Genomic DNA, 24606 nt, shown 5'->3' on the forward strand with positions numbered 1-24606 from the left:
ACTGAGTCAAGCTATGTCTGATCTTCTCCACTTTAAGATTTTGGGCACAAAGCTCCCTTTGTTACCATTTTGCACAATATACAGTATGAATATTCATATCAATACTTAAGTTTTGTGGGAAATTAAGGGTGCAATCCTAACCCGCACTGGAGCAGGCAAGCCAGGAGGCTTGCGCTGCATCCAATGTGGGATTGCAGCAAGCAGCGGCTCAGCCACGGGCAAGGAGAAACTCTTCCCCTTACCCTTGGGTAAGGGCTGTGCTCCCCTATGGGTCTCCTCGGACCTGCGCCACCTCCACCGCCTACCTTTGCCGCTTATGTTGGCACGCTCGCGCCGACACAAGCAGCAGTGTGGGAGCCGCGGCAGAGACTTCTGCCTCCGTCGGTGCATCGGCATGTCTGAATGCACTGACGCAGCTCCCGCCTAAGGAGGTGCCCTCCAGAGCCACCTATACCGGCATAACTGCTGGTTAGGATTGCGCCCTAAGTGGAGTACAGAGGGTAGGAAGTGGGGCTGGCCCTCAGAGTCATCTTTTCATTGTAAGGAGAAGGGGAGTGCATCATAAATAGCACCAGCAGAATAAACAGAGAGCTACTTGTTATAAGTAGATTTCAATAGTGGATGAGTACATTTAATAGGAATTTATCGTTCACAATAGCAACATAGCACAAGGAACATGCCTAATCTTTAATGATACCCAACCTTTTTCATCTCCAAAGGTTGTCTCCATAGCAATTGCTTTCAACTAACGTTCAAGGTTGTCCCTCCAGGGGTGAAACAAGGCAATTTCGATAGTGGCACACACAAAAGTGTCATTACAAACGGGAAATGCAGGAAAATTCTGTTTGCAGGCGAAACTTGGCAGAAATCTCGAATAGGCTGATTATAATTGCACAAGTTTGGCCCACACATTGCAGCTGGAGTGCCAAATGATACTAAACAATTACAGGTTGTCTAAGTACCTTTTCTTTCTTTTTTTATATCTCCTTTTCAGAGGAATAAGTATTACAAGGATTTGAGGTCGGAACTAGGAGTTACAGAGGGCGCATGGCTTCTGCCAAAATCAGCAACCCCATGACTCTTTCTTCCCCTCTTCATGACAACATTTAGTAATGAAATGCTGTGATGTGACATCATCACATGGCAAATTTATCTTGCCCTGCAAACGGCAGCAGGGAAGATGGGGAAATTAAAGAATTAACTTACAAAGTGCACATCACGCTATAAACTCTGAAAACATGGCATTTAAAAGTCTAAAAGTCAAATTTTGTTATAGCAATTAATGTACGCTCCTCTGGCTCATTCACTTCAATGTTTCAGGCTGCAATCCTATCCATTCTTTGACTACAATGTAAGCCCCACTGACTACAATAGATTTTATTTCTGAGTAGATATGGATAGGATTGGGCTCTCAGTGTATAAACTGTGTTTAGTCATTCTTTTACTAAAACTCCATGATAGCTCTGATACGTGTATTTTTAAAAATCAAGGTTTGACTCCAGCTATAAGATGAAACTTTACATTTATAAGTATATATTGCTGACCCATTCCATACCTGAACATCTCAACAAGTCATAATCTTAGGATTCATCAGTTATACAAAAAGGCGCTATGAAAAAGTGTCTCTCTTTTCCAACTATGATTAGTTCATCCACCTGGGCGAGTATAAGATAGACAGATATTCCATTGCACAGATTGAAAAGCCTGTATGCCTACCTTTTTGAGTGTTGTAAAGGTGAATTCCATCCCGGTGCGTTTGTTTATTTCTTCCTCATATCTAAGGGAGAAGAATGATGATTGGTATGAATGAAATGGCAGAAGGTTTACTGTTCTCTTTACAGTATCTGTTTAGGAAATAAAACCAGTGATTACACCCCCCCCCCCCCCCCGCCGAAACATAGCACCTAGAGTCACAAACTTGATTTATGGACCCGCTGTGCTAGGTGCTGTATTGGTAGGCATAACAAGAGACCATCTCTTCAAAGAGTTTACAGAATTTTTTGAAAATGTGTGGCAGACAACAGAAGAAATAATAATTGCCCAACAAGCTGGGAACAAATCCCAGTTAGTGTAGTGTCTAATCACTTGACCATAGCATTTCAAAGAACAAAAAGAATTTCCTTCACCTGCTCCACCCCTTTTCTTTCCTCCCATGCTCATTTTAGACTCCAGCTCCTCTATGATCAGTTTCCACACTGTACTGATAATACCTAATGTTCCATATCACATCAGATACCCAGATCATATGTAGCAGCATTCCTCAACCCTATTGTATTTGGGCTGTTGAATCTGATATGGAACATAGTCAAGTGATTTGAACAATTTTAAAGGTGCTTCCAAGAAGTATGCAATCAGATAGGAGTAGCACTATGGTTCAACAGTTTGCTTTAAGACACAATCCTAACCAACTTTCCTGCACTGAGGTAAGGGCAATGCAACTCTGAGGTAAGGGAAAAAACACTGCCTTACCTTGAGGAGGCCTCCGTGACTGCCCTACAACTACAGGATGCAGCACATGCCCCACTGGCACAGCTATGCCAGTGCTGGAAAGTTGGTTAGGATTGCACCCTTACAGTGCAATCCTGCCCTGCACATGGGCTGGCGCAAGTCCTTTGCCTCCTTGGGAGTTGGCAAGACCGGGGCTCAGAGGTGTGCCGGCCTGAGGAGGCTGGCACAAGCCACTGCACCAACAGAGGCACCGAACCTTGCGTCGACCTGGGTGGGTGGGAAGGAGGTGGGGAAGAGGCTGAAAGGAGGCATTTTGGGGCGGGGGGAGGGCGGGCAGGTGGGGAGTGGGAGGCAGGGCTGGGATCCAGCAGTTATGCTGGATCCCAACCCCTGTTCCTGGGGAGTTTGGAGCGACTTGAAGTCGCCCCACTCTCCTTGGACTTGTGCCACCTCAGGAAGTGGCGCAAATCCGAGGAAACCCATAGGGGCCAGGGGTAAGGGGAAAAGTTTCCCCTTGGTGGCCTTTCCAGCACTGACATAAGGGCAATGAAGCTCCAAGGTAAGGAAACAAACATTCCCTTATTTTGAGGAGGCCTCTGTGAGTGACACCCAACTGCAGGATGCAGCACATGTCCCATTGGCACCGCTATGCCAGTGCTGAAAAGCACTGACATAAGGGATTAGGATTGCACCCTAGGTTTGATTTTTCTGTTATTTATAGGTCATTCTTTATGTGCTATTTACAACAGCAGCTCTTTCGATCCACTTTCATAAGTGGCCCTGGGATGTCGCTAATGTTGCACTGTCATCGTGCATGATGGAGCCTCTGGCAGAAGCGGCCAGTGGCTCCACACATACCCTGAATCAGTTGACCCAGGTAAGGTGGTGGAGGGGAAGATTCATGGGTGCCTCATGGGAGGTTCAGGGTGGGGAGGGCAAGGGGTGGGGAGCAGCTGGAGGGGCCACATCAACTGGCCTCATGGATGGGCTGGCTAGCCCTGCTTTCAAGCAACTATTCATTGTTACAACATCATATTAATGATTCAAGTGTGAGGTAGGTTCAAAAGTCAAACGGAGATAAATGTTTGTTTTGTATTGCACCAAATCAAAGCAATTCTCAAGCGGTTGCATTGAGGAAAGCAGTTCTGAAAAATGCCAAGACTGGAGTAGGAACCTAGAGCAGCAGCCCTTTTATGTTATTGTTAAGAAGTGCACAATTCAGGTGACATTCCTTTGCTGAACACTCCTGTCTCCTGTTTGTATCATTTTTTAAGTTTGTAGAGTAAAATATTAAAATAATTATTGCATCCGCTCAAGCCACAACTTTGCAAAGGCATGACAAAATGGATCAGACTCGTTGGAAGAAAAGAATGTCAGCAGTTCCAAGGCTAACAGAACTGGATGGACAGGGTAGCATCCCATCGTACCCAAGTTCCTGGCAGAGGCTTTATCACTGTGGGTGTTTTTTTTAAAACAGGTTTGTTAAGGTGCTGATGGGATGGGAGCAAAGCCGCTCCATTTTGTGATGCTGCCAGCCTACAGTCACAAAGCTGCTCATGATCCAGTTTCTTCTGGACAGGAAGTAATGGGGTGTAGCCTTGGGTGAATTGCAGGTCCTGGAGGGGCCCTTGAGGCAAGCTTTGAGCACAGTGGATGGTATTAATAACTCTGCTGAACATCCAAGAGAACATTCTTCCCTATCATGCAAGACGTTAATATTGAAATGGAGAAAATGGGGTCAGGGGGTTAGATTGAATTTTGCCAATTTTTTTTTTTTTTTTTTTTTTTTTGCTGTGGCATCACTTCAGGGGTGAAAATGTTATGTGTTGCACATGATAATTGTATTTTTGTAAGTCCTTGAAATGTGAACATAACCCATGCTACCCTTTCTTTCATCCCATTTGCATATAAGAGATCAGGCTTAGGGGCAGAACCAGAAACTTACTTTGTTCCTTTCCAGGGGGCCAGCTAAAAAGCAAATGAAGTTGATCAAATTGTCTTAGGATGTTGCTTGCAATTCACACGCTTTCTGATTTAGCCTCTCATGGCGTTTTGCAAAAGGACTGCCAGGCTGTAATCTGCAGAGTGCCAGAACACTGGGAAATGAGGTCACTGTGGCTGCATCTGACCTACCTATTCCTCCCATAGTTTTTCTCTGAATCCTGCTCCCCAAGCAGGATTCTACATTTGGCCTACTACAGGCATGGGAAGGGGCCACACAGGAGAAGTGGGCTATAGAACAGACAGAAGTAGCCACACCCACCTTATCTCTCAGTTTATCAGTGCACTTAAATGTAAACCTTGTTCTCTTGCTTGCAACCTGTCAGTTTTCATTTAAAGACGTAGATGCTATAAACAGGGATGGGCCAAAAGCATTCTTATTGGTTTTTGTCTTACTTTTTTTTTGGGGGGGGGAGCTAGAATTAATTCTTCTCTCTCCCCCAAAGCTTCTTCCCCCTCCATTGCTTGCTGAGAACTGGGCAAACAGTAGGTTGGGGTGGGGGCAAAGAGATGCTTTGAACTGTACATGTCTCAAGCAATGTATTCCTGTTGACATCTTGTCTGGCCCTCTGCTTAGACTGTCATGATAAGGAAAATTGTTCCTGCAAACTTGCTGCTGAGAACCGGCACTTACACAAGGTAGATCAGCCTGAAGGTAGGACACCAGCAGCCACTTTCAACTGGCAAACTGGAGTGCCTACAAATGAACAGCTCTTCTGTGAAATGTAAGTGCATCAATCCACTTGAAATGGGAGCTGCGGCACCTGCTACTATTGAGTAGCAGTTCTACCCAGACATAAGTACCCCAGGGCGCAATCTTAACTGCACCCTGGGCCGGCGCAACTCCCTTGCGCCGGCCAGGAGGGTCCCAAATGTGCCGTAAAGCACATTTGTGCCTTCATGGGAGTAAGCTCCGCCAGTGCTCAGAGACCTTGGCAGCTCAGTAAACTAGGCCTCAGCCTTAGACCACAAGGCTCCTCGTTCAAATCCTGCAGCAACTGACACCATGGTGTAGAACAGACATAGCCTGGATGGTTGCAAATGAACAGGCAGCAACCAACTGAAAAAGGCCTGAGGCTTTGAGAAGAGGCAAGTCTTACAAACACAGAGAGTGGGTGGTGACAGAACCTCCTCCCCACCCTGGGAGCTACCTATTTCATAAGCCCCATTACAAAGATAATGGCAGAAATGTTGGTTCTTCTGGTTTTTCTGCCCTTTAGCTGGAATCTTTGACGTGTAGCTAGGCTACCACGTGTCACGCTTAATTACAGCCTGCCTCAGCTATGCAGTTCTGATCCCTCATGATCAGAACTCCCTTGCACCTCATTCTGAAACCTTCTGGCCACAGCCACCCCCCCAAAAAAAGAGGACCATGTACTGGAAGGTTATGACATAATGTCCTAGGATAAGTGGGTGGTAGGAAAGAAGCAAACATCAAGCCCATCAAAGCTGCAGAGCTCTCTGTGCCAACTCACCCACCTGCTTTTAGATCAGGGCAGGATGCAGAGGAATCAAGGAATATATGTATTAGGTGCGAACTCATACAGAAACGGAATGTTCCTTGCAGAGTGTAAGAACTGATGTGTCTTATCAAGAACTGTGTGTAAGAATAAGCAAAGTGGAACTCTGGTTATTAATGGTCTGGTGGGAAATGCATTATTGTGCATCTCCTGAGAAGAGGCAAACATAGACACCCATTATTGGGCACTGATCACTGATTTTCTTAAAGGTATAATGTCTCGTGATCAGACCACTTTATCAAAGTTCGCAAAGCAGTTCACAGAGAATATCATATAACTAAGTGGCTCCCTGTCCCAGAAGAGCTCACAATCTAAAAAGATGCTGAAGGAACACCAACAAACAGCCACTAGAAAAGATTGTGCTGGGATGATTATGGTACAATCAGAAGGGCCTGTGTGCTCCATCTACTTACCAAAGATACAAATCTCTTTTGCTTCAGAAGAAGGGTGATTATTTGACCTGGGTGGATACAGTTGTTTGTCATGATGACATTAAGTGACCCCTACCATGTCCTCCACCATGCAGTGACAAAACCTTTTTGTTCTGCCTTTGGAGGAGGAGGAGGATGGTTGACTGTGGGTGGTGGTGGCTGGCTGATATTGTTGTGGTTTTGGTGGGTGCTGGAGTTGTTGATCTGTGTTCTTGTGGGTTTTTTATGTTTTGTTTTTAATTAACTGTGAGTCATTATGGCAAGAAAGATAGCATTTAAAACAAACACTAAATTGGCAAATTCAAAGAAGGAAGTTTCACATGTTTTAACTCCCCAGATAAACTTGCTGCCGACACCTTCGACTTTTACTTACCAGTTATTTTTCCCTTGGGAAAAGTCATCATTGTGTAATTAATAATGAAAGCCCCAGAACAGTACTTGGCTTGATGACTGATGATGTAAGGGGATATCTTTCTAAGGTTCTCAAATTGTGTCTTGGCATGTTTCCCAAACTTAAGTTAAAAACTCTTCAAACTTCCTCAAGATCAATGAACATAAAGTCCTGGCAGACCACAGGCTGGTCCAGGTGGTTCTGTCTTTAGGAACTGAGAGTGTTTTTGCTCTGAACAGTGAATATGTTCAAGGTATTTTAGTCTGCAGCTCGTGTTTGCCAATTCAAATGGATGCCAGGATCGATGTGAAACCTCTGTAGCTTTTGCGGATACTTTCATGTGCAAGCTTCAGATATGTCCCAGGAAATATTTTCCCAGGACTAGGATTGCCATCCTCCAAAGAAAAATGAGAAATGTTTCTAGACGTTCTTCATATCAAAATATCAAAGGATTTTCAGGGAAAACCAAAGGTGAAACTAGAAGACTAGCTGTCGGTTGTCTTCTGTACCACCTAGTAAGGTTGAAAGCCTTTGTCTGGACAAGCCCAAAGAAGAAGGTATAGAACCATGTTAACTTGGCAGTATGATTTTTAGCAACTACAAGATAGGAATTTGAGGAGGCAACATGGCTTAGAAAAAATTCACTGGTAACCTATTAGTTTCTAACTTTGTAGGTGAAAGTATACAGGAACAGGCAGCTACTGGCAAAGTGTTTTGAGAGTTCCAGATCTCTACAGCAGTGCTTCTCGCACATTTAGTACCAGGACCCACTTTTTAGAATCGGAATCTGTCATGACCACTGGAAGTGATGTCATGACCGGAAGTGACATAATCAAGCAGGCTGCAATCTTGCCCACACTTACCCAGGAATAAGTCGCATTGGCTATCATTGTTAAAAGAATATTCATAGTAGCTTGTTAAAAGTACAGGTCTGTAACATTTCCCCAAATGCAATCACAGACCATGAGACCATCAAGTCTAATATATTTTTTTAAAAAAATTGAAATGCATGGGGACCCACCTGAAATGGGCTTGCGACCCACCTAGTGGGTCCTGACCCACAGGTTGAGAAGCACTGCGCTACAGGAACTGATGGTGTGGTGTGTAGACTTTGGTGCTTGGCCATATGATTCCATTGTTTGGATGAGAGTCTATGGGGACTTCTCAGTGCCACACAAGAAAACTAGGCTCGAAGAGGGGTGAAAGCTGAGCTGGCACAACAGCACACCTTCAGCTCCTCTCCATCACCCAAATACCAACAGATTGATCTAACAGCTAATCAACCAACCATTTCTTCTCGTCTTTGGCATGAGACCCTACTGACTCTTGCAATTAGGTCTTATGATTGCAATGGCTATTTGCCTTTGTGCACGCATGTCTCTTTTAAGTAGATATTTATTAATGATTATTTATAAAACACCTATAATTGCTAGGTGCCGTTCAAAGATTAAAAATGCGATCGGCCCTGCCTTCAAGCTTGCCTTTTAATTAAAACAAGAAACATTAAGATGGAAAGCTGAGGAAAGTAAAAGAATATGGGAGCTTTTCCATCAGGTAAAGCCAAGTGTCTCTTCAGAAGTCACCTGAATGTGTGTTAGGAGAGGAAGAAAACTGGATAACATGTAGAAAGGGTCTAGCACCAGAACACTGACAAGGAAAAGGAAGGTAGGTGGGGAAAAGAGAGGGTAATCTAAGATTTAATAATGAGATTGGTATTTGAAGAAGGAAAGATTCAGAGAGGACACAGGGAGAGAAGAGGAAAAAAAATATGGAAGAGTGAAACTTGGGCAAGTCTGAGGTAGGTAGGTATACAGTACTAAGTTTACACATAATTACACATTAGTTTCCTCTTGTTTCTCATTTCTCTTTTCCGTTTGACTGAACTTTGTTCATTAGCTTTTCAACCAACTTATCCCCCAATCAAGCCAACAAACCAGCATGATGTTTGAAAAAAAAAAACACTATTCACTAACCACGTCTCAATCGAGGGATTTTGTTTGTGTCTCAAAAGGGAATAAAGCTCTCCATACAGCCCTTATAATGTCAGGAATGCACGTCTTTGCAATCTGATCTTGCGTTCTACTCTACAGAGCGGCGGTGCATTGCATCAAGCAAAAGAATCCCAGCATCTGCACATGGTTGTACCTTTGCTTTGGTACTGATGCTAACTGCTCTCCCTCACAACACTGGCACAACCATTACTATTTCTTGTGACCTCCTCTGACATACTATCACATAAGAGGCTTGGTAGGCAATAAGAAAAAGGGCAGGGTTGGAGGAGGACATCCCTAGTTCTTTATATGGTAACCAAAATTCCATCAAAGAACTGTTGTCTTTCTAGCCTTGGGAACAGGAAAGAAGATGGCGCCTTTGATTTTATAAGCCCCCTTACAGTAGAATACCATCTTGCAGAAACTCTGTATCTCAAGTTCATGACCACCCCATTAGGGGTCATGGTCAGTGGATATGAATATAAAATACAATGATATTCTTGAAGGTGCAAAGCATCTCCAGAAGATTAAGGCTGTAGATGTCCAGAGAGGTTTCTGAACCTTTCTAAGTTTGTATAAATATGTTCCCTGTATTTAACACAAGAGCTTGAAGAGAAACTTACTTGCTCCGGAAGCTGTCCATAGCATCCAGCACTTCTTCCAGTTCTGTGTCCAGCTGTTCTTTTTCAGCATCATTAGACCGTATCTCTTGCCTCAGTTTGTTCATGTACTGGTCGTAGAGGAGTTTGATGTCCAAGTCAGTAAGGGCGTGGTCTTGTTCCCTCAAAAAGTTCCATCTCGTGAGCAGAACTTGGTTGTGCTGTTCCAGACTCTGGACCTGTGGGTGATTAACATACATAGAGAGTTGGAGGAGATTTCAAGGATCAAGGAGACTTAAAAAGATTCAAGGACTTCAAGAGCAAACTTCATGGTCTATCCATCTGCTATGGTATTGGAGACCCTGGAATGAAAATATGTGTGCCAGATTATTAAGTGGCATTTTCATTTTTAAAATGCAAAAACAAAACAAAACAAAAAAGCACCAACAACCCAAACAGCCCATTACACAAAATACACCTAAGTATTATTAGACTATATAACACGAAAGGCGTAATCTTAACCCCTTATGTCAGTGCTTTCCAGCAGTGACATAAGGGCAGTGCAGCAACGAGGTAAGGGAACAAACATTCCCTTACTTTGAGGAGGCCTCCGTGAGTGACACCCAACTGCAGGATGCAGCACACGTCCCATTGGCACCGCTATGCCAGTGCTGGAAAGTACGGACATAATGGGTTAGGATTGCGCCCAAACTCTCCTAAACTTCCAAGGGCTCAATCCTATCCAACTTTCCAGTGCTGATGGAGCCACAATTTCCAGTGCAGCCACAATGCAGTCTCAAGGTAAGGAGACCAGAAGTGGAGCTACAGGGAGGGTGGCGCGTCTTCAGAGATACTATGGCACGCTCCACAATGTGCTGTGTAAGCAGCTGCTTGACATCGGAACCATTCAGGGCAGTGATGGTAAATGGCTCCAGCACCATGGGGGAGGGGCCTTTCACACAGTGCATTGCAGAGCATGCTGCATTTACCATGCTCCGCTTCTGAAGGGGACAAATGTTCCCTTACTTTGAGGAGGCCTTTGTGACTCTTCCCCACCACCACCGGATGCAGTGCATATCCCATTGGCACAACTGCATCAAGGAAGCTGGACTATATGGGTCTTTGGCCTGATCCAGTGGGGCTCTTCTTATGTTCTTAATCCCAGAGGTATAAAGCTGAGGGAAAGCTACTCTGCTCATGCTCTGATAAGCTTTCTTCATTAATTCACCATTTACTTCAGGACCAACCTTGGCATTCTGATGATATGAAAGGGTAAGCGTAACCTGACACAAATTAAGTCCTGTCTAGTTCATAGTTACTTTTTTTTGTTTACAATGTAATACTTTGAATATACATAAGAACATAAGAACAGCCCCACTGGATCAGGCCACAGGCCCATCTAGTCCAGCTTCCTGTATCTCACAGCGGCCCACCAAATGCCCCAGGGAGCACACCAGATAACAAGAGACCTGCATCCTGCTGCCCTCCCCTGCATCTGGCATTCTGACATAGCCCATTGCTAAAATCAGGAGGTTGCACATATACATCATGGCTTGTAACCTGTGATGAATTCTTCCTCTTGGAAAAACAGTTTAGGAAACACAAAACAGTTTAGGAATGTTTATTCTATTTAGAATTCTGAAACATTAAAGGGCCTCTGCCCTTTCCTACTGCTGCCTGTGTCAAAAACGGCCCTGCTTAATAGTTTCATGATGCCTCCTTTCTCAGATCTTTCAAATTGCTCTTTAAAACTCACCTCTGCCATGAACCTTTGAGTCTTCCTCAGGCCCTCTGAAACTTGGCTTCGAGATATGTAACTGAACTGAATGCACATTCTTCCTCTGTTTAGCTTTCCCTTCTTTTGTCATCTCCATGGGGCAGAGACCTGCCTTTTGTGGCTACCCTAGCCATCATACACACTGCTAGTTATATAAATAAATACTACATATCTGTAATAATAAATATTTCCAATGAGTACATTTTTTTTTCAGTAAAAAATACCATCTCCACACCCCTAATTAAAGAGGGTAGATTTTCCACCCCTCCACATGTTTTCATGGAAGTCTCACTGAGATACATGGAACTTAATCCCAAACAAGCATACAGAAAATTGCAGCCATGCTGGGCGGATAGTGTGAAAGAAAACCTGCAGTGAATGGGATCTTGCAGTGCTATGAAAACAAATAATAAGCTACCATCCCTGCCCATCAAGCACTAACAGCTTTAAAAACCAAGACAAATCAAGCATGGAAGGGACAAAATGGAGGTAATAGTGCTTTTACATTTTTATCATGACTTAGAGTCGCTTCTCTTTATATGTGAATTCGCTTATGCACAAGGGACAGAATTGCCACCTACTTCTCTGACTCTGTTCTTGTTATCCAAAAATACTGTGCTGGTTCACTCGGGGCAGAGGAGAGCTTGGCACAGCTACAAGCAGGTAGGCAGGGGTGAGAGAGATTATGGGAGGAGAAGTGGCCTCCTCATGTGCAGAAGGCAGCACTGACTACCCTGTTGGCTTCCTTCAGTCTCGGAAGACTATGGTATTGCCAGATACTGGAGTTCTGGAGTTGCCGGAACGTGACTGTGTTCAGCCATGAACTGCCTCAGGGACTCCAGCTCCGGATTTTGCCTCGAGGTTGACTCCTGAAGCCTTTTCCATAACTGGATGTAGCCACAAGGCAGTGGAGGTTTGGGATCAGAGTCTTCCTTCTCTCAGATGAGCTGCCTTCCCAGGCTAACGAGTCCCATCTACCCGGTGGCTGTTTAGTCGCCTCTTAAGACAAGTACAGCCAAACTGAGGGCCTATTCTTATCCCCCAGCCCCCAGGGGTTTGACTACCAGGGGTTTGACTACCCTAAAGCAGTCATGAAAGGTGCTCCAGCAGTAGGTGCAGAGTAGCACTGTGCAGGAGTGCCAGTGGATCCTGGAGGACCTGCTGAGATGGGCAAGGTGGCGGGGAGGCAGGAAAGGGTGGGTGTAGGGCAGAACAAAGCGGAATGGGTCAGGGGAGGGTGGAAAGAGGCTGTTATGGGATGGACTGAACGGGTCTGTGAAGGGGGTGGGTTTGGTGGCAGTGGCAGCTGCCAAATCTTAACCCCCTTCCTAGGCTGGATCCACTGTCCCAGGTCAATGTGGACTTGTCCCAGTGATTACGCTCACATAGGTCCAAGTAGACCTTCTCCCATGACACAGAGGCTTACCCCCAGGTAAGGAAATGAATGTTCCCTTACCTGGAGGAGACCTCTGAGACTGCCCCCCCCCCCAACAGGATGCAGTGGTAGCTTGTTTGGTGCTGCTGCATCAGTGGGGGCAGAGCAGGGGAGTAATTGACAGAATAGGGCTCTGCGTTTGATAAAAATGTTATAGCTTTAAAAAAAAATAAGCAGCATCTCTGAAGACGCTGAATCCTATTGCTGCTTACAGAAAAATTGCCAGAATATTATCTGGATGCTAATACTATACATGGGATCTTCACAAAACTGGGGAGTGGGCATGACAAATGGACCAAAGACAGGGATCATTTACACTACAGCATTTATCATGATGTGTAAATGTCATTTCGACAGCATGTTCAGAGAGAGACTGTTTCAGGCCTTTTTGATGGTGGTGGATTGCTGGAAGCAACTTTCCTGGAAGCTACTTTCTATTAGCGTCAGGTGCTTCTCCTTCATTGCTGTAGCTGTGGCCAGTAGCACTTAATGGTTGGCAACCTTCAGTCTCGAAAGACTATGGTATAAGCCTACAGCACCCAGGATTCCCAGGCGGTCTCCCATCCAAGTACTAACCAGGCCTGACCTTGCTTAGCCTCCGAGATCAGATGAGATCTGGCATGCACAGGGTAACTGGAGAAGGAGAATCTACTGCCGTTGTCTACTACTGTTCAGTCCGCTTTGGGTCCCAGCTTACTGAGCAATGGTAGAAAGCCGTGATAGCAGCAGATGTTCCTCTCAGCAGTGACTCCATTTTAGATTTCCCATGCTCTGCCTCAAGGACCCCGCTAGTGGTCGTGACCCATTGGGCTCAACTTGGACCCCTCTAATACCTCCCTTTGCTTCCTTCAATATGCCTGCAGAACAAATTCCCACATACACATCGAAGATGCAAGCCATCATTACTAATCCTGTGATTAGCTCTTGATAACTCCAAGATGGTACTTACATAACAAATTTGCACCATCCTTCATTACAACGATATTAGGGCGGTTCACATAGTAAAAATAAGGTTATAAATACAAAAGAACAAGTATTGAAGTGTTTGACGGTGAAGAGTGATGAGTGAGGTTTCATGAGCTACAGTGAACACCTTGCCTAAGAAGGTGATAACAGAAGCCTTTGTGCAAGTTTCCAGACTAGTCTGCTGTGCACTTGTGCATCAGATTAGTCCCCCACAGGTACAGATATTTGTACGTGTAAATCAAGGCCTGTCTTTATAAATAGTTTATATTCATTGAATGGAATTGTCAAGGATGAAAAAGAAGCAGAACTGAGTTGACAATCTTTTCCTGGATCGCAGAGGTGCAAGCCTGTGGGTGCAAACCAGTCATCTGTGGCCTCCAACCCTACAGCCATGTGAGCATTACTGCAGCCAAACAGAAATGTGTAGTAATTGTGGTAAATTTTGCCTCACTGTGTAGCTGGAGGACTTTAGCCAAACTACATTGAGTTTACAAGCAGCATTTATACCACAAATGGCCATCTTAATCTATTTCAAGGTGTACTCGGATGAGGAATAATTTGCTTCCTGCTGTCCAAATTGGTGACTACTTCAGTGTGAAAGAAAAACTTCCCATCCTCCCTCCCAAACCCAACTCTGTCCAACAAGAGAGCAAAACAAGGGAATATTCCTAGCAATCCACAAGATTATAATAGCAGTCTCACATGTCAATCACATAATTGCTGAGCTTCTGCATATAATCTAGTGAACCTGTTACGGATTTATTATTATAATAAGAAAAGGGAAAAAAAAGATATTCTCAGCACTGTTTCGTTGCTGCAGTGAGGGCTTTCAATCGTCTCATGCTTCACTTCTCTAACTACTTCTCTACAGCCCATAATGAGGCTAACATAACAAACTGCTATCATACGCTGTAGTTGGGCTTGGGTTTGGCTTCTGGATGCCATCACAAAGCATCTTTAATCTGGGTTAGCAGTGGCAGGGGAAATGTGGTACCCATGCTGAATTCAGCACATCAGTCTCACCACCTCTGAAGCAAATGGAAGAACGAACAGCCTGTCCGAAAATGGCAATACCACACAGTGAGCTGGTCCAGAGGTCTGGGCTTTAGCCTGTATGAGTGAATATCCACTAAACCTCTCCAAGTGATGTTATTGGGATGTAATTCTACTCCACCTATGTCTGCTTTATTTTCTAGTTCCTAGAGATTTCTAGTTTCCAGTGATGCTCCAGGTGAGTGGGGAGTTCAGGGGTTCCCAAACATTTTCAACTGATAGCTCCCTTGACTTATAGGGCCATTGGCTGCAGCTCCCCATTAGGGATACAATTCTGTACATTGAATAGGGTGGCAAGTGTTCTGCAAGGATTCCACAGCAGCAGTCCTGGAGAGTCAGTTTGGGAATAACCAGCTTACATTATAAATATGTAGTGAAAGAGTGCATCCTGCAAGCCTCTGAAAGCAATGGCAGTACTCTAATGATTTTGAAACAGGTGAGGATTGTGCCCCCCTAGCCTGTAGATTCAATGCATATTGAAGAAAATTGGCAGCTATTTATATAAACTTCAGTACAACCATTATATAACTGATAGTGCAATCCTAACTGCAAGCTCTGCTGGCACAGTGGTCTCTATGCTGGCAGAAGGTGTGCACCCGATGAGTAAGCACTGCCAGCAGAGAGGCCTGTGCTTCCCGCCAGCACTGCATTCTGACCTAGCGCAGCTGGCCTAGCGCAGCTTATGGACAGATAAGGTGGTGAGCGGCGTAGGGGCTGGGAGTGGGTGGCAGGATGGCATTCCATAGGTGGGGAGGGGCTTATCTGGGCAGGGGAGGGCAGAAAGAGGCAGATCAGGCCCATGAAGGGGTGGGAACAGCCTCCACCATATCCTAACCCCCCTCCTGGGCCAGCTGACATTACACTGGGCTGCTCAAACTTCCGCCAGCTATATAGCATTGGGTTGTAGGTTTTCATTAAAAGTCTTCACATTTCTCAAATATAATCAGTCCCCTTGATTATTGCTTTTAGCTTAAGCTGCTAAGATAACATGCCTGCTAACCTATGTTCAGACTAAGCATAATCTTTATGAAGAGCATCTGCTCTTTACCCAAAGACTGAAGATGATGGAGGCTTCACCCCCTCTTTTGACAACCTCTTCCAATGCTTAATTATCACCTTTGCTTCTTGCTTCCAAAATGGGTTTGACTATGAACTACTACTATGAATGAGAGCTCTTCCATTGGTTTCTTCCTCCTAATCCTATTATTTAGCACCTAGAGGCTTTAAGCAAGATCATTATCCTATTGGGCGAAGTTTGTACAAGCTCATGTTCAAACATTTCCAGTTAAAGAGACAGACACGGACTTGGAGACCGTGAAGACTTCTCCATGAGCACATACATTGGACAAGAGAAAGAGAGACATCCAATTTCTTCATTCATTCATTCATTCATCGCAGCTTCACTATATCCAATGGAAATGTTGTTTCCCTGGAGACAAATAGGGCCATGATCATCATGCAGTTAGATGTCCAATGGGACATGGCAGTATGGAATTTACTGGGTTTCGTGTGAAACAGTGCCCTCTGCAATGTCTGAGTACTGACTCATCCTTCTTTATAGACAGGATGGCATTCAAACCCTTGCCCAAATGTGATTAAAAAACAAACAAACCTGATTGACTACAAATTTAGCCTCATCCTGGTATGAACACAAACACTTCACTGAACATGTGATGTTGCCTTATATGGAGCCCAGCTAGCCCAATATTGCCTTTTTTGACTGATAGTGACTCTCAAAGGTTTCAGGGCTTCTTCACCCCTACCACCTGAGATCCCATTAGCTGCAAATGATGGGGATTGTACTCGGGGCTTTATGCATGCCAAGCATGTGTTCTGCCACTGAACTATGAACTTTCCCAGTGCTACCAGAGGCTTGCAAGACTGCACCAACTATTTCCATCCTGTAAAACTGAAGCACAGAATAAAATGGGTGGTGCTGGCCCTGAGGTCGCACAAGTGATGCTGTTGGTGTCACAATGGAGACAAGAGACACTGTCAGCACAGACATGCATACTGCCACCTGTGTGATATGTAGTCTTGCATTGTAGCTGTGGCACAGTCATTGATTTGGATGCTTGGCTGCCAGTGGATCTACTCCAGCTGTTTAGCTGCTGTAAGTCCAAGGATCCTTGGGCTGGGTGTCAGGCCAGGAAAAGGGGGATGGGACCTTGGCTTGCTTGAGTGCTGTCCACCCCCTCCTGCCCTCAAATACACTCCTCTCCACCCCAATCCTCCCCCAAACCACCCCTGCCACAATCTGAACTGCTCTGACAAAAACTTCTGCATGCCGCTGTTGTACACATGGGGCCTTCAGCCCTTTTGCACCAGTAATCCCACAGTGCATGCGAGCGACACACATTTTACAACACCATTCCAGGTGGTGGATCTTGATATTCACTACCATAAGTCCCCAACAGAATTGGGCTGCTAGTGTTCAAAATGTTTTTTGTAGTTCTTTATCTCACTTATCCTCATAACAATAACCAGTTGAAAGATGTAGGAATATTCATTTTATGCTGAGGATGGTTTCCCATAGATCATTCAGATCTCATTTCACACAGTTACTTTTCCTCCTGAAACTAACCAGTTCTAGATACAGTATAACCAGGAAGGCACTCATGTCAAAACGCAATGTGTGTAAGCTGATTTTCACAGATGCAGTGGATAATTCTTGATTTTAGAAAAAAAAGTAAATATGCAGTTAGATAAATTGCTGCTAACCATATCAGTGTCTGATTTGTTCAGCTACATATTATGTTTCCTTTCTCCATATGGATATATATGCACAAGAAATTATTATATGTACTGGACTCCAGGGAAGGAGCTGAAGCACAATTTGAATCTAAGGCTCGAACTATATGTAGTGAGGAATGTGTGTGTGCTTTCAAAAGCAGCAACTGCTTGTCTCCTCCCTCTATCTCACGGTAGTGTTTGTTTTTAAAAACCAAACAGTATGTTTTCTTAAATGAGTGTAATTTGATGTAATTTGAGCTCAGAGTTTCCCTGCCTCCTATAAGCAGCATCAGATGAGTGGGGCAGGGAGTGAGTGTCATTATGTCACATTAGGCACTTCCTGTACCTAAACATTAACTGCCGATACAATTAGAAAAGAGATGGGTTGACAGCAGTTGTCACTCTCTTTATTACACATAGTTTGGGCCCAAGACTTCCGGGACTACATCCAGCACTTTATCAAGTACAATGTTTTTCAGACTTTATACCTTCAATGAATACTTTCTATGTATACTGTAGAGCAGTGTTTCTCAACCAGTGGTACATGTACCACTGTGGTACTTGAGGTACTCGCAGGACCCCAAGACCCCCTCTGTCTGGGAGTGAGACCAGCAATGCAACATGACAAGCAGCAGTCGGAGGGTCAGTTTGGCAGGCAGAGCGCCAGTCTGCACTTTGCACATGCTTGAAAAAGCATTCCCATCTGCCCCAAGCCTCTTACTGGTTTTTTTTGTGTTGTGTCTGGTTTCCCAATCTGGAAGTAACTGGTGGTCATAATCACTTCCAGTGGTACTTCCAATAGATGAACCATGCAAAGTAGCACATTGGGAGATGAACATTCAGAAACGCTATTGTAGAGGATGCTGGGAAGGGTTCTATGTGGCATACAGTGTTTGTGAGGAAGTGTCACTGCCCTCAGTGAACTCAAGAGTGTGCACCTGAAAGCACTCTAGTTTTGTAGCTCCACACCATAGAGCAAGATCTGTAGTGCTGGACAATCTGCCTTACAAGGAAGCTGGTGTACCATAATTGATCTTAATGAAGAACGCTTAATGGAATTCTATGAAACTAGGACCAGTGGTTTCCCTGGAATACAATTTGAAAACAACAAAATGACACTGGCTTCCAGTCTCAAAGTACTTTTTCAGACAACAATTTCTTTGTATATATATTATATGGCTGCATTCTTCAGACTAGTTCAAATATTTGTGTTCAGTTCCCTTGTATGTAATAATATCCCATATTTTCTTGCACACAACAGATAGCATGGTAGTGCATTCGTTCATGTGCATGTCACTGGGTGTAGCACTTGTGTAGTTGAAGAATACAGTGCCTTTTTTAATTAAATCACACTGATACCAACATATGTATGTGTAATTCTTAAAGAAAACAAAACAATACAAGATTGACACTCGCTGCCTACGTTAGACACTTCGGTGAGGCAATCCTTCGTGAGATTACTATCTGTTTACAGAGCATGAGGGCTTTGCAGGAACCTGCCTTGAGTAGTCAAACTATTTTCCCTTCAAAATAGTCTTCAACGCTATGGGATCTTGGTATAGTAAAGGCTTCCTCACAGGAGAATGAGAAGGAAAATTTTTTTACTGTTGCAGTGACATTGATTCTTTAAACTTCTAAAGTCTTTCATACTAACAGAATCTAAAAAAGTTACCACAATCAATATGCCCTCAGTTCATTGTTGCTTGTGTGTGTGTGTGTGTGTGTGTGTGTGTGTGTGTGTGTGTGGTGTTGTTTTTTAAGTGCTAAAAACAGCAAGAATATGATTTGGTCTATGCCTGGCTTTGTGAGCAAATGCGCTGTCTTTCACAGGTCCTTTCTATCATCAGTGGCCAAGCCTTATTGCCAGTTCTCATATTTTGCAGAATTTGGAGGGCAGAATGAGGGGACAGAACTCTGGACAGTATCATTTCCGACTGCAGTTAAACAGGGTTTCAAACATTTGAATGCACCACCATGGGGGGGGGGGGAATCTCCCCTCTGTACTAACCTAGAGCATCCAAAAGAAAGCTATGCTAAAACTTTCTCAGTGATGTGCTAGTTTATGACAGGCAGGGAGCTTTTGACACAGGGATGTATTAAAATATATGGCATCCCGCCACAGTCTGAAGTGGTACCATTCAGAACTCCTTTTCCCTCAGCATACCACTTCCTTCTGCATAACATGAAGCATGGCTCTTATTTTTGGGAGTAACACAGTCATGGATAAAGGAGTATGGGGTGATTTAGGCCTGAATCCTCAAACAAATATTACTGTTGTTCTAAGGGACTTGCTGACATGATAGGAACTACATGTGCCTCATTCACGGGTGCTCTCGGATGACTATGGTACTGTGGGGTACAACTGTGGGTTAGGCCCCTATGCTGTTGCATCCTTAGCTAGTTTTGCTAGCATCAATGGTCTCAGAAAGCAGTAGGCCAAAACAAGGGCTGCTGTTGACATGAACCATTCGAAAGGATACTTGCATGTGCTTGCTTCATTTTCTGAGTGAATGCATCCATATTGCAGACCCCAACATTTCTTTAACAGCCATTCCTTCTCCCAAAGTACTCTGAGATCGATGGTTTTTTGAGGGAAAGGAATAGAACTCGAACAGAGCCTCCTTAGCATCCTCGTGAACCAAAAACTCCCAGAATGAATTGATGAAAGCCATGACAAATTGATATAATCATGTAGATATATCCTTAAAGTCAAGGATCAGTTTGCTGAGTAGAGACCTTGGATGTTAATGGTGGTATCACAATGGGTCCTTTCCACATGCATTAAACTTGTAATAGTTTGTCACATAAAACCTAGAGAAGGCTCTAATGCAGGGAAGGATATCCCGTTTTCTTTAAATTAAAAGTGAAATAGTTTGCCACTGGGTAGATGCAATGCTTTCCCCAGTCAGTGCATCCATTTTGTTTGTTTGTTTTGTTTTAGATGAATGGAATGTGATTGAATGAGTGACATGGGCATGTTTTGGACAGTGCCTGTTATATTAGTTGTGATGAATGATGAACCATGCCTGCAACTTCGTGACTTGGTTTTATTTTATTTTCGTTTTTTTCATCATGCTTCTCTGCCATAGCACTCCAGCATACATATCCTTAAACACCATGAAGTCCTTATATGGCATTTACCAGCAAGTGTGGCTAATCATTTCAGAAATGTATTATTTTATTCTGTTGAGGCGATATTCTTCCTCTCTTCTGGAGTACATGTTAGTTCTCATTTCATTTATTAAAGTGATGACTGTCCCCACTCCCCCCAGATCATGGCTATTCCTGCCTCCATCATCTATCATCCAGGATATTGTGCTGCTTTCATATGCTCTGGTTGTTAGTAAGGGTATAGCACTAAAAATAAATGCAGGGTTTTAATATTGTCTGGAAAGATACCTTACTAACAGGCTTTGGTCTGCAACAGAGCTGACCCAAGACATTTTAGTGCCTGAGACAGGACATCCAAATGACACACTCACCTAAATAAATACAAATGGAATAATAAAACAAACTGCCAGCCTCTCATGGTGACCCAAATCTGCCACCTGTGAGGGCCGCCTCACCCTTCTCCATGCCCAAGTAGACCCTGGCCTGTCTGCTGGTCAGTACAAAGAGGGGGTATATCTTACCTTCCCAATTAAGGCAGCAAATTGGTTATTGAGTGTCTTGATATCTTCTTTCTCCTTGTTTCTTATCTCCTGGAATGCAGGGTCAATGTCCATGTGCAGCGGAGTCAAGAGTCGCCTGTTGATGGAAATTTTGGGGTAAGAGGAGCGCCGAGATCCAGTGAAGCTTGAGGAGCTGAAGTTGTTGGTGCCATCAGTGTTGGAGCCGCTACAGGCCCCATACCTTGAAGAAGGGGAGCAGGAACGCTCTCTTCTGACATTGAAAGAAGCTCCCGGGGAAGCAGGAAAGTTGCTGCTAAGGCTACCGAAGTCCCTGGAGTGAGTAGTCATTGTGGCTAAGAGGGACGCACTAGGCCAGCTGGCTGCTACAGAGGCAGACAAGAGGCACGTTGAGGAGCTGCGTAGATTTAACTTCTGTCTGTGCTGAGCTCAGATTAGCTAATGAATTACAAACACCTGTTCTGCTATGTTCATAAAGCAAGGAGGGTGTGACTGTTGATGTAATCCTGATCAACCTGTTGGCTTTCTCTCTCTCCCCCATCGTCCCTCCCTTCCTCCTGCCTTTTGTAGTTTGTTTGTGAGGTGAACGCACATGCACAGGCATTTGCGGGGGGGAAGGAAACACCCAAACCAAAAATTACTCATGTCCATCTACTTGCACCCTGAGAGGAGGTAAAAAAGGCTTCCTCAGCCTTAAATGTCAAAAGAGAGGTTTGAAAGGAGGTAAAAAGTTGGCATATTCTTTGAAACACAAGATCACAAAGCAGCCAGCATAGGGCAGAACATGTTGGAGCACTGAGACCTGGTTTCTTCCGTAGTGACTGAAGAACCTTCAGTAGTAGGTTTCTTCAGTGGTTCAAAAAAGTGTATACGAAGACTACAAGACAAGTAAGAGCAACTCTGCATTTCCAGTTTATTCAATTTCAAGCTGTTGGAACACATAGGAAGACCTAAAGCACCTTCCGTCTATCTTGGCTCATAACTAAGCATGGTTGTTGTGGACTCATGATTAAAGAAGTGAATGATGTGCATGCCTACAGGTGAAGTCAAGGTCTTGGTACATTTTAGCGGCATGGATAGTTAGGAGAAGGGTTTCATGGTCTCTGGCTCACAAAACTAGAGGCACAATCACACCACACCAAGGGATGCATATATATGGCTGTGTACCTGCAATGGTACCATCTAAGAGCCCAATCCTAATTCTCCCAGCGTTGATGCAGCCTCTCCAATGGGGCACATGCTGCATCCAGTGATGGTTGATCATCATGGAGGCCTTTTCAAAGTAAAGGAAGTTTACAAAGTAAAGGAATCAGGGCCCAGTCCTATCCAACCTTCCAGCACCAGTGCAGCAGCAATGCAGCCCTGAGGAAAGGGAACAAATGTTAACTTGAGGAGGCCTCCGTGACTGCCTCCCCACCACAGAATGTAGTGCACGCCCCATTGGCACAGCTGCACCATCACTGGAAAATTGGATAAGATTGAGACCTCATTCCCTTACCATGGGATAAGCCTCCACTTTCCCAATGGGTAGAGGTGGATTTTTCCCCCTTGATAATGAAATAAAAACACAGTACGCCACTTTCTGCACTTCTCATTTTTGTTTTAAAAAAAAAGAATCCCCAAATCTGAGAAAACTGCAAAAAGATAAGACCATTCTCTAACACCTCTACATATTCTCTAACACCTCTTCATGCATGTGGCTGCATTTGCTGACACTATACCACCTATATAACCTACCTAATACACTTTTAACATGATTATAATTTATAATCATAATTTATAAAAAATGCATCCTTGGAATAAAAACACATTAAACTGCTTTCTGCACTTCTAACTTTGGAAAACACTGAAATCCACAAAAAAATAAAGCAGTTTTCACCCACCTTTACTAATGGGTCTTCTCAGACTGGGCAGCCAGTCTTGAGCTGCCTGGAATGCGGGGCTGCCACAGCAACAAAAATGGCTGCCACGGCATCATGAGTGCAACCTGGCAATCGCCGATGTTTGTCCCTTTCCCCCAGGTAAGGAAAATAGCCCTGCAATGGGGCTCCTCGATTCTGTGACAAAGAGTTCTGTGCGGCCTGACACAGAGCTCAGGATCCAATGGAACTGAGCTCCACCAGTCCTGCCCTCCTCCTGCCCCGCTTCCTCCCCCCAGCATGCCTCCTCTCTGCCCTCCCCCATCTCTCCCACCCCAGAACACCTCCTCCCCACCTCCCCGCCATGCCCCAACCTACCTCTCCGCCACTTGGCAGTTTGGGCAACTTCCCTGGCTTTCCACTGGTGTTAGCCCAGCACGAGCTCACGTTGGGCTAGCTCCAGCGCTGGGCCAGCTCTAAGCCGCACAAACATGACTTATGGCACGTTTGCAACAGTGCTCGCCTACAGTAAGCCAGTGCACTGAGGTCAGGATTGTGCTCTAAGTCAGCTATTTTGCCAGAGTCCATCTGAGTAGAGTAAGGGAAAGGAAAGGGGAAAGGGAACAGGGATAAGATCCTGGCGCAAATCACTCTCATCTGGATCCAACCCTCCCTCCCTCATTCTGCTTTCCACCTTCCTCCCATCCAGAAACTCCACTATTCCTTCCACTGCCTGTCCCCTACACTGGCTTACCTGTGCTTACCTGGCTTACAGGTAGCCAGTGACAGCAGCAGGCCACCAACACTGCCACTGTTAGAGGCAGTAACTCCAAAATGGTGCCACTGTACAGCTATTCCAGCAGCGGAACAGAGGCTCCACTGTCATAACTCTTAGTTAGGATTGGGCTGTGATACTTTGCCCTTGACTTGCGGCACGCTTGCCCAAAATGTTGGCCACCACTGCATTAGTGAGTATACATAAAGAATACGAGCGTGGAATGTTTTAAAGAAGAAATATAAGGCATTTTAATTCTGTATATTGGATATCAGTGGGCATTAACTGGTACAATTACGCACATGAGTCCTATTATTGTAAGCATCAGTACGTGAAAATTCAAATAATTGTATATTGTTTCCTTTTCTCTCTTTCCAATTTCCAGGTACCCACAATGCCCCCCCCCCCGCATCTTCCATTTCACTCACACATCTATCTTTCCAATTTCACAAAGAGACTCTGGTCCAACAAGAAGCTGACAGTACATACCAAGATCCAGGTCTACAGAGCTTGCGTCCTGAGTACACTTCTGTACTGCAGCGAGTCATGGACTCTCCGCTCACAACAGGAGAGGAAACCGAACGCTTTCCACCTCCGCCTCTGGCGCATTCTCGGCATCACCTGGCAGGACAAAGTTCCAAACAACACAGTCCTGGAACGTGCTGGAATCCCTAGCATGTATGCACTTCTGAAACAGAGACGCCTGCGTTGGCTCGGTCATGTCGTGAGAATGGATGATGGCCAGATCCCAAAGGATCTCCTCTATGGAGAACTCGTGCAAGGAAAGCGCCCTACAGGTAGAACACAGCTGCGATACATCTGCAAGAGGGATCTGAAGGCCTTAGGGATGGACCTCAACAAGTGGGAAACCCTGGCCTCTGAGTGGCCCGCTTGGAGGCAGGCTGTGCAGCATGGCCTTTCCCAGTTTGAAGAGACACTTTGCCAACAGTCTGAGGCTAAGAGGCAAAGAAGGAAGGCCCATAGCCAGGGAGACAGAC

General features: G+C 44.7%; 1 protein-coding gene across 1 annotated transcript in view; it reads right to left on the reverse strand.

Moving 5' to 3' along the window:
* LOC136638793 (keratin, type II cytoskeletal 80-like) overlaps positions 1-21304 on the reverse strand; it is a 41833-nt gene extending 20529 nt beyond the window's left edge. The window contains exons 1-3 of the mRNA XM_066612821.1: positions 20978-21304; positions 9406-9620; positions 1717-1777 (exon numbers count right to left, since the gene is read on the reverse strand). Of these exons, the coding sequence (XP_066468918.1) occupies positions 1717-1777; positions 9406-9620; positions 20978-21304 (603 nt within the window). The remainder of the gene's footprint in view (positions 1-1716; positions 1778-9405; positions 9621-20977) is intronic.
* Positions 21305-24606: the final 3302 nt, after the last annotated feature.

This window comes from Tiliqua scincoides, chromosome 2 (genome assembly GCF_035046505.1).
Source record: "Tiliqua scincoides isolate rTilSci1 chromosome 2, rTilSci1.hap2, whole genome shotgun sequence".
In the NCBI taxonomy this organism is placed as follows: domain Eukaryota; kingdom Metazoa; phylum Chordata; class Lepidosauria; order Squamata; family Scincidae; genus Tiliqua; species Tiliqua scincoides.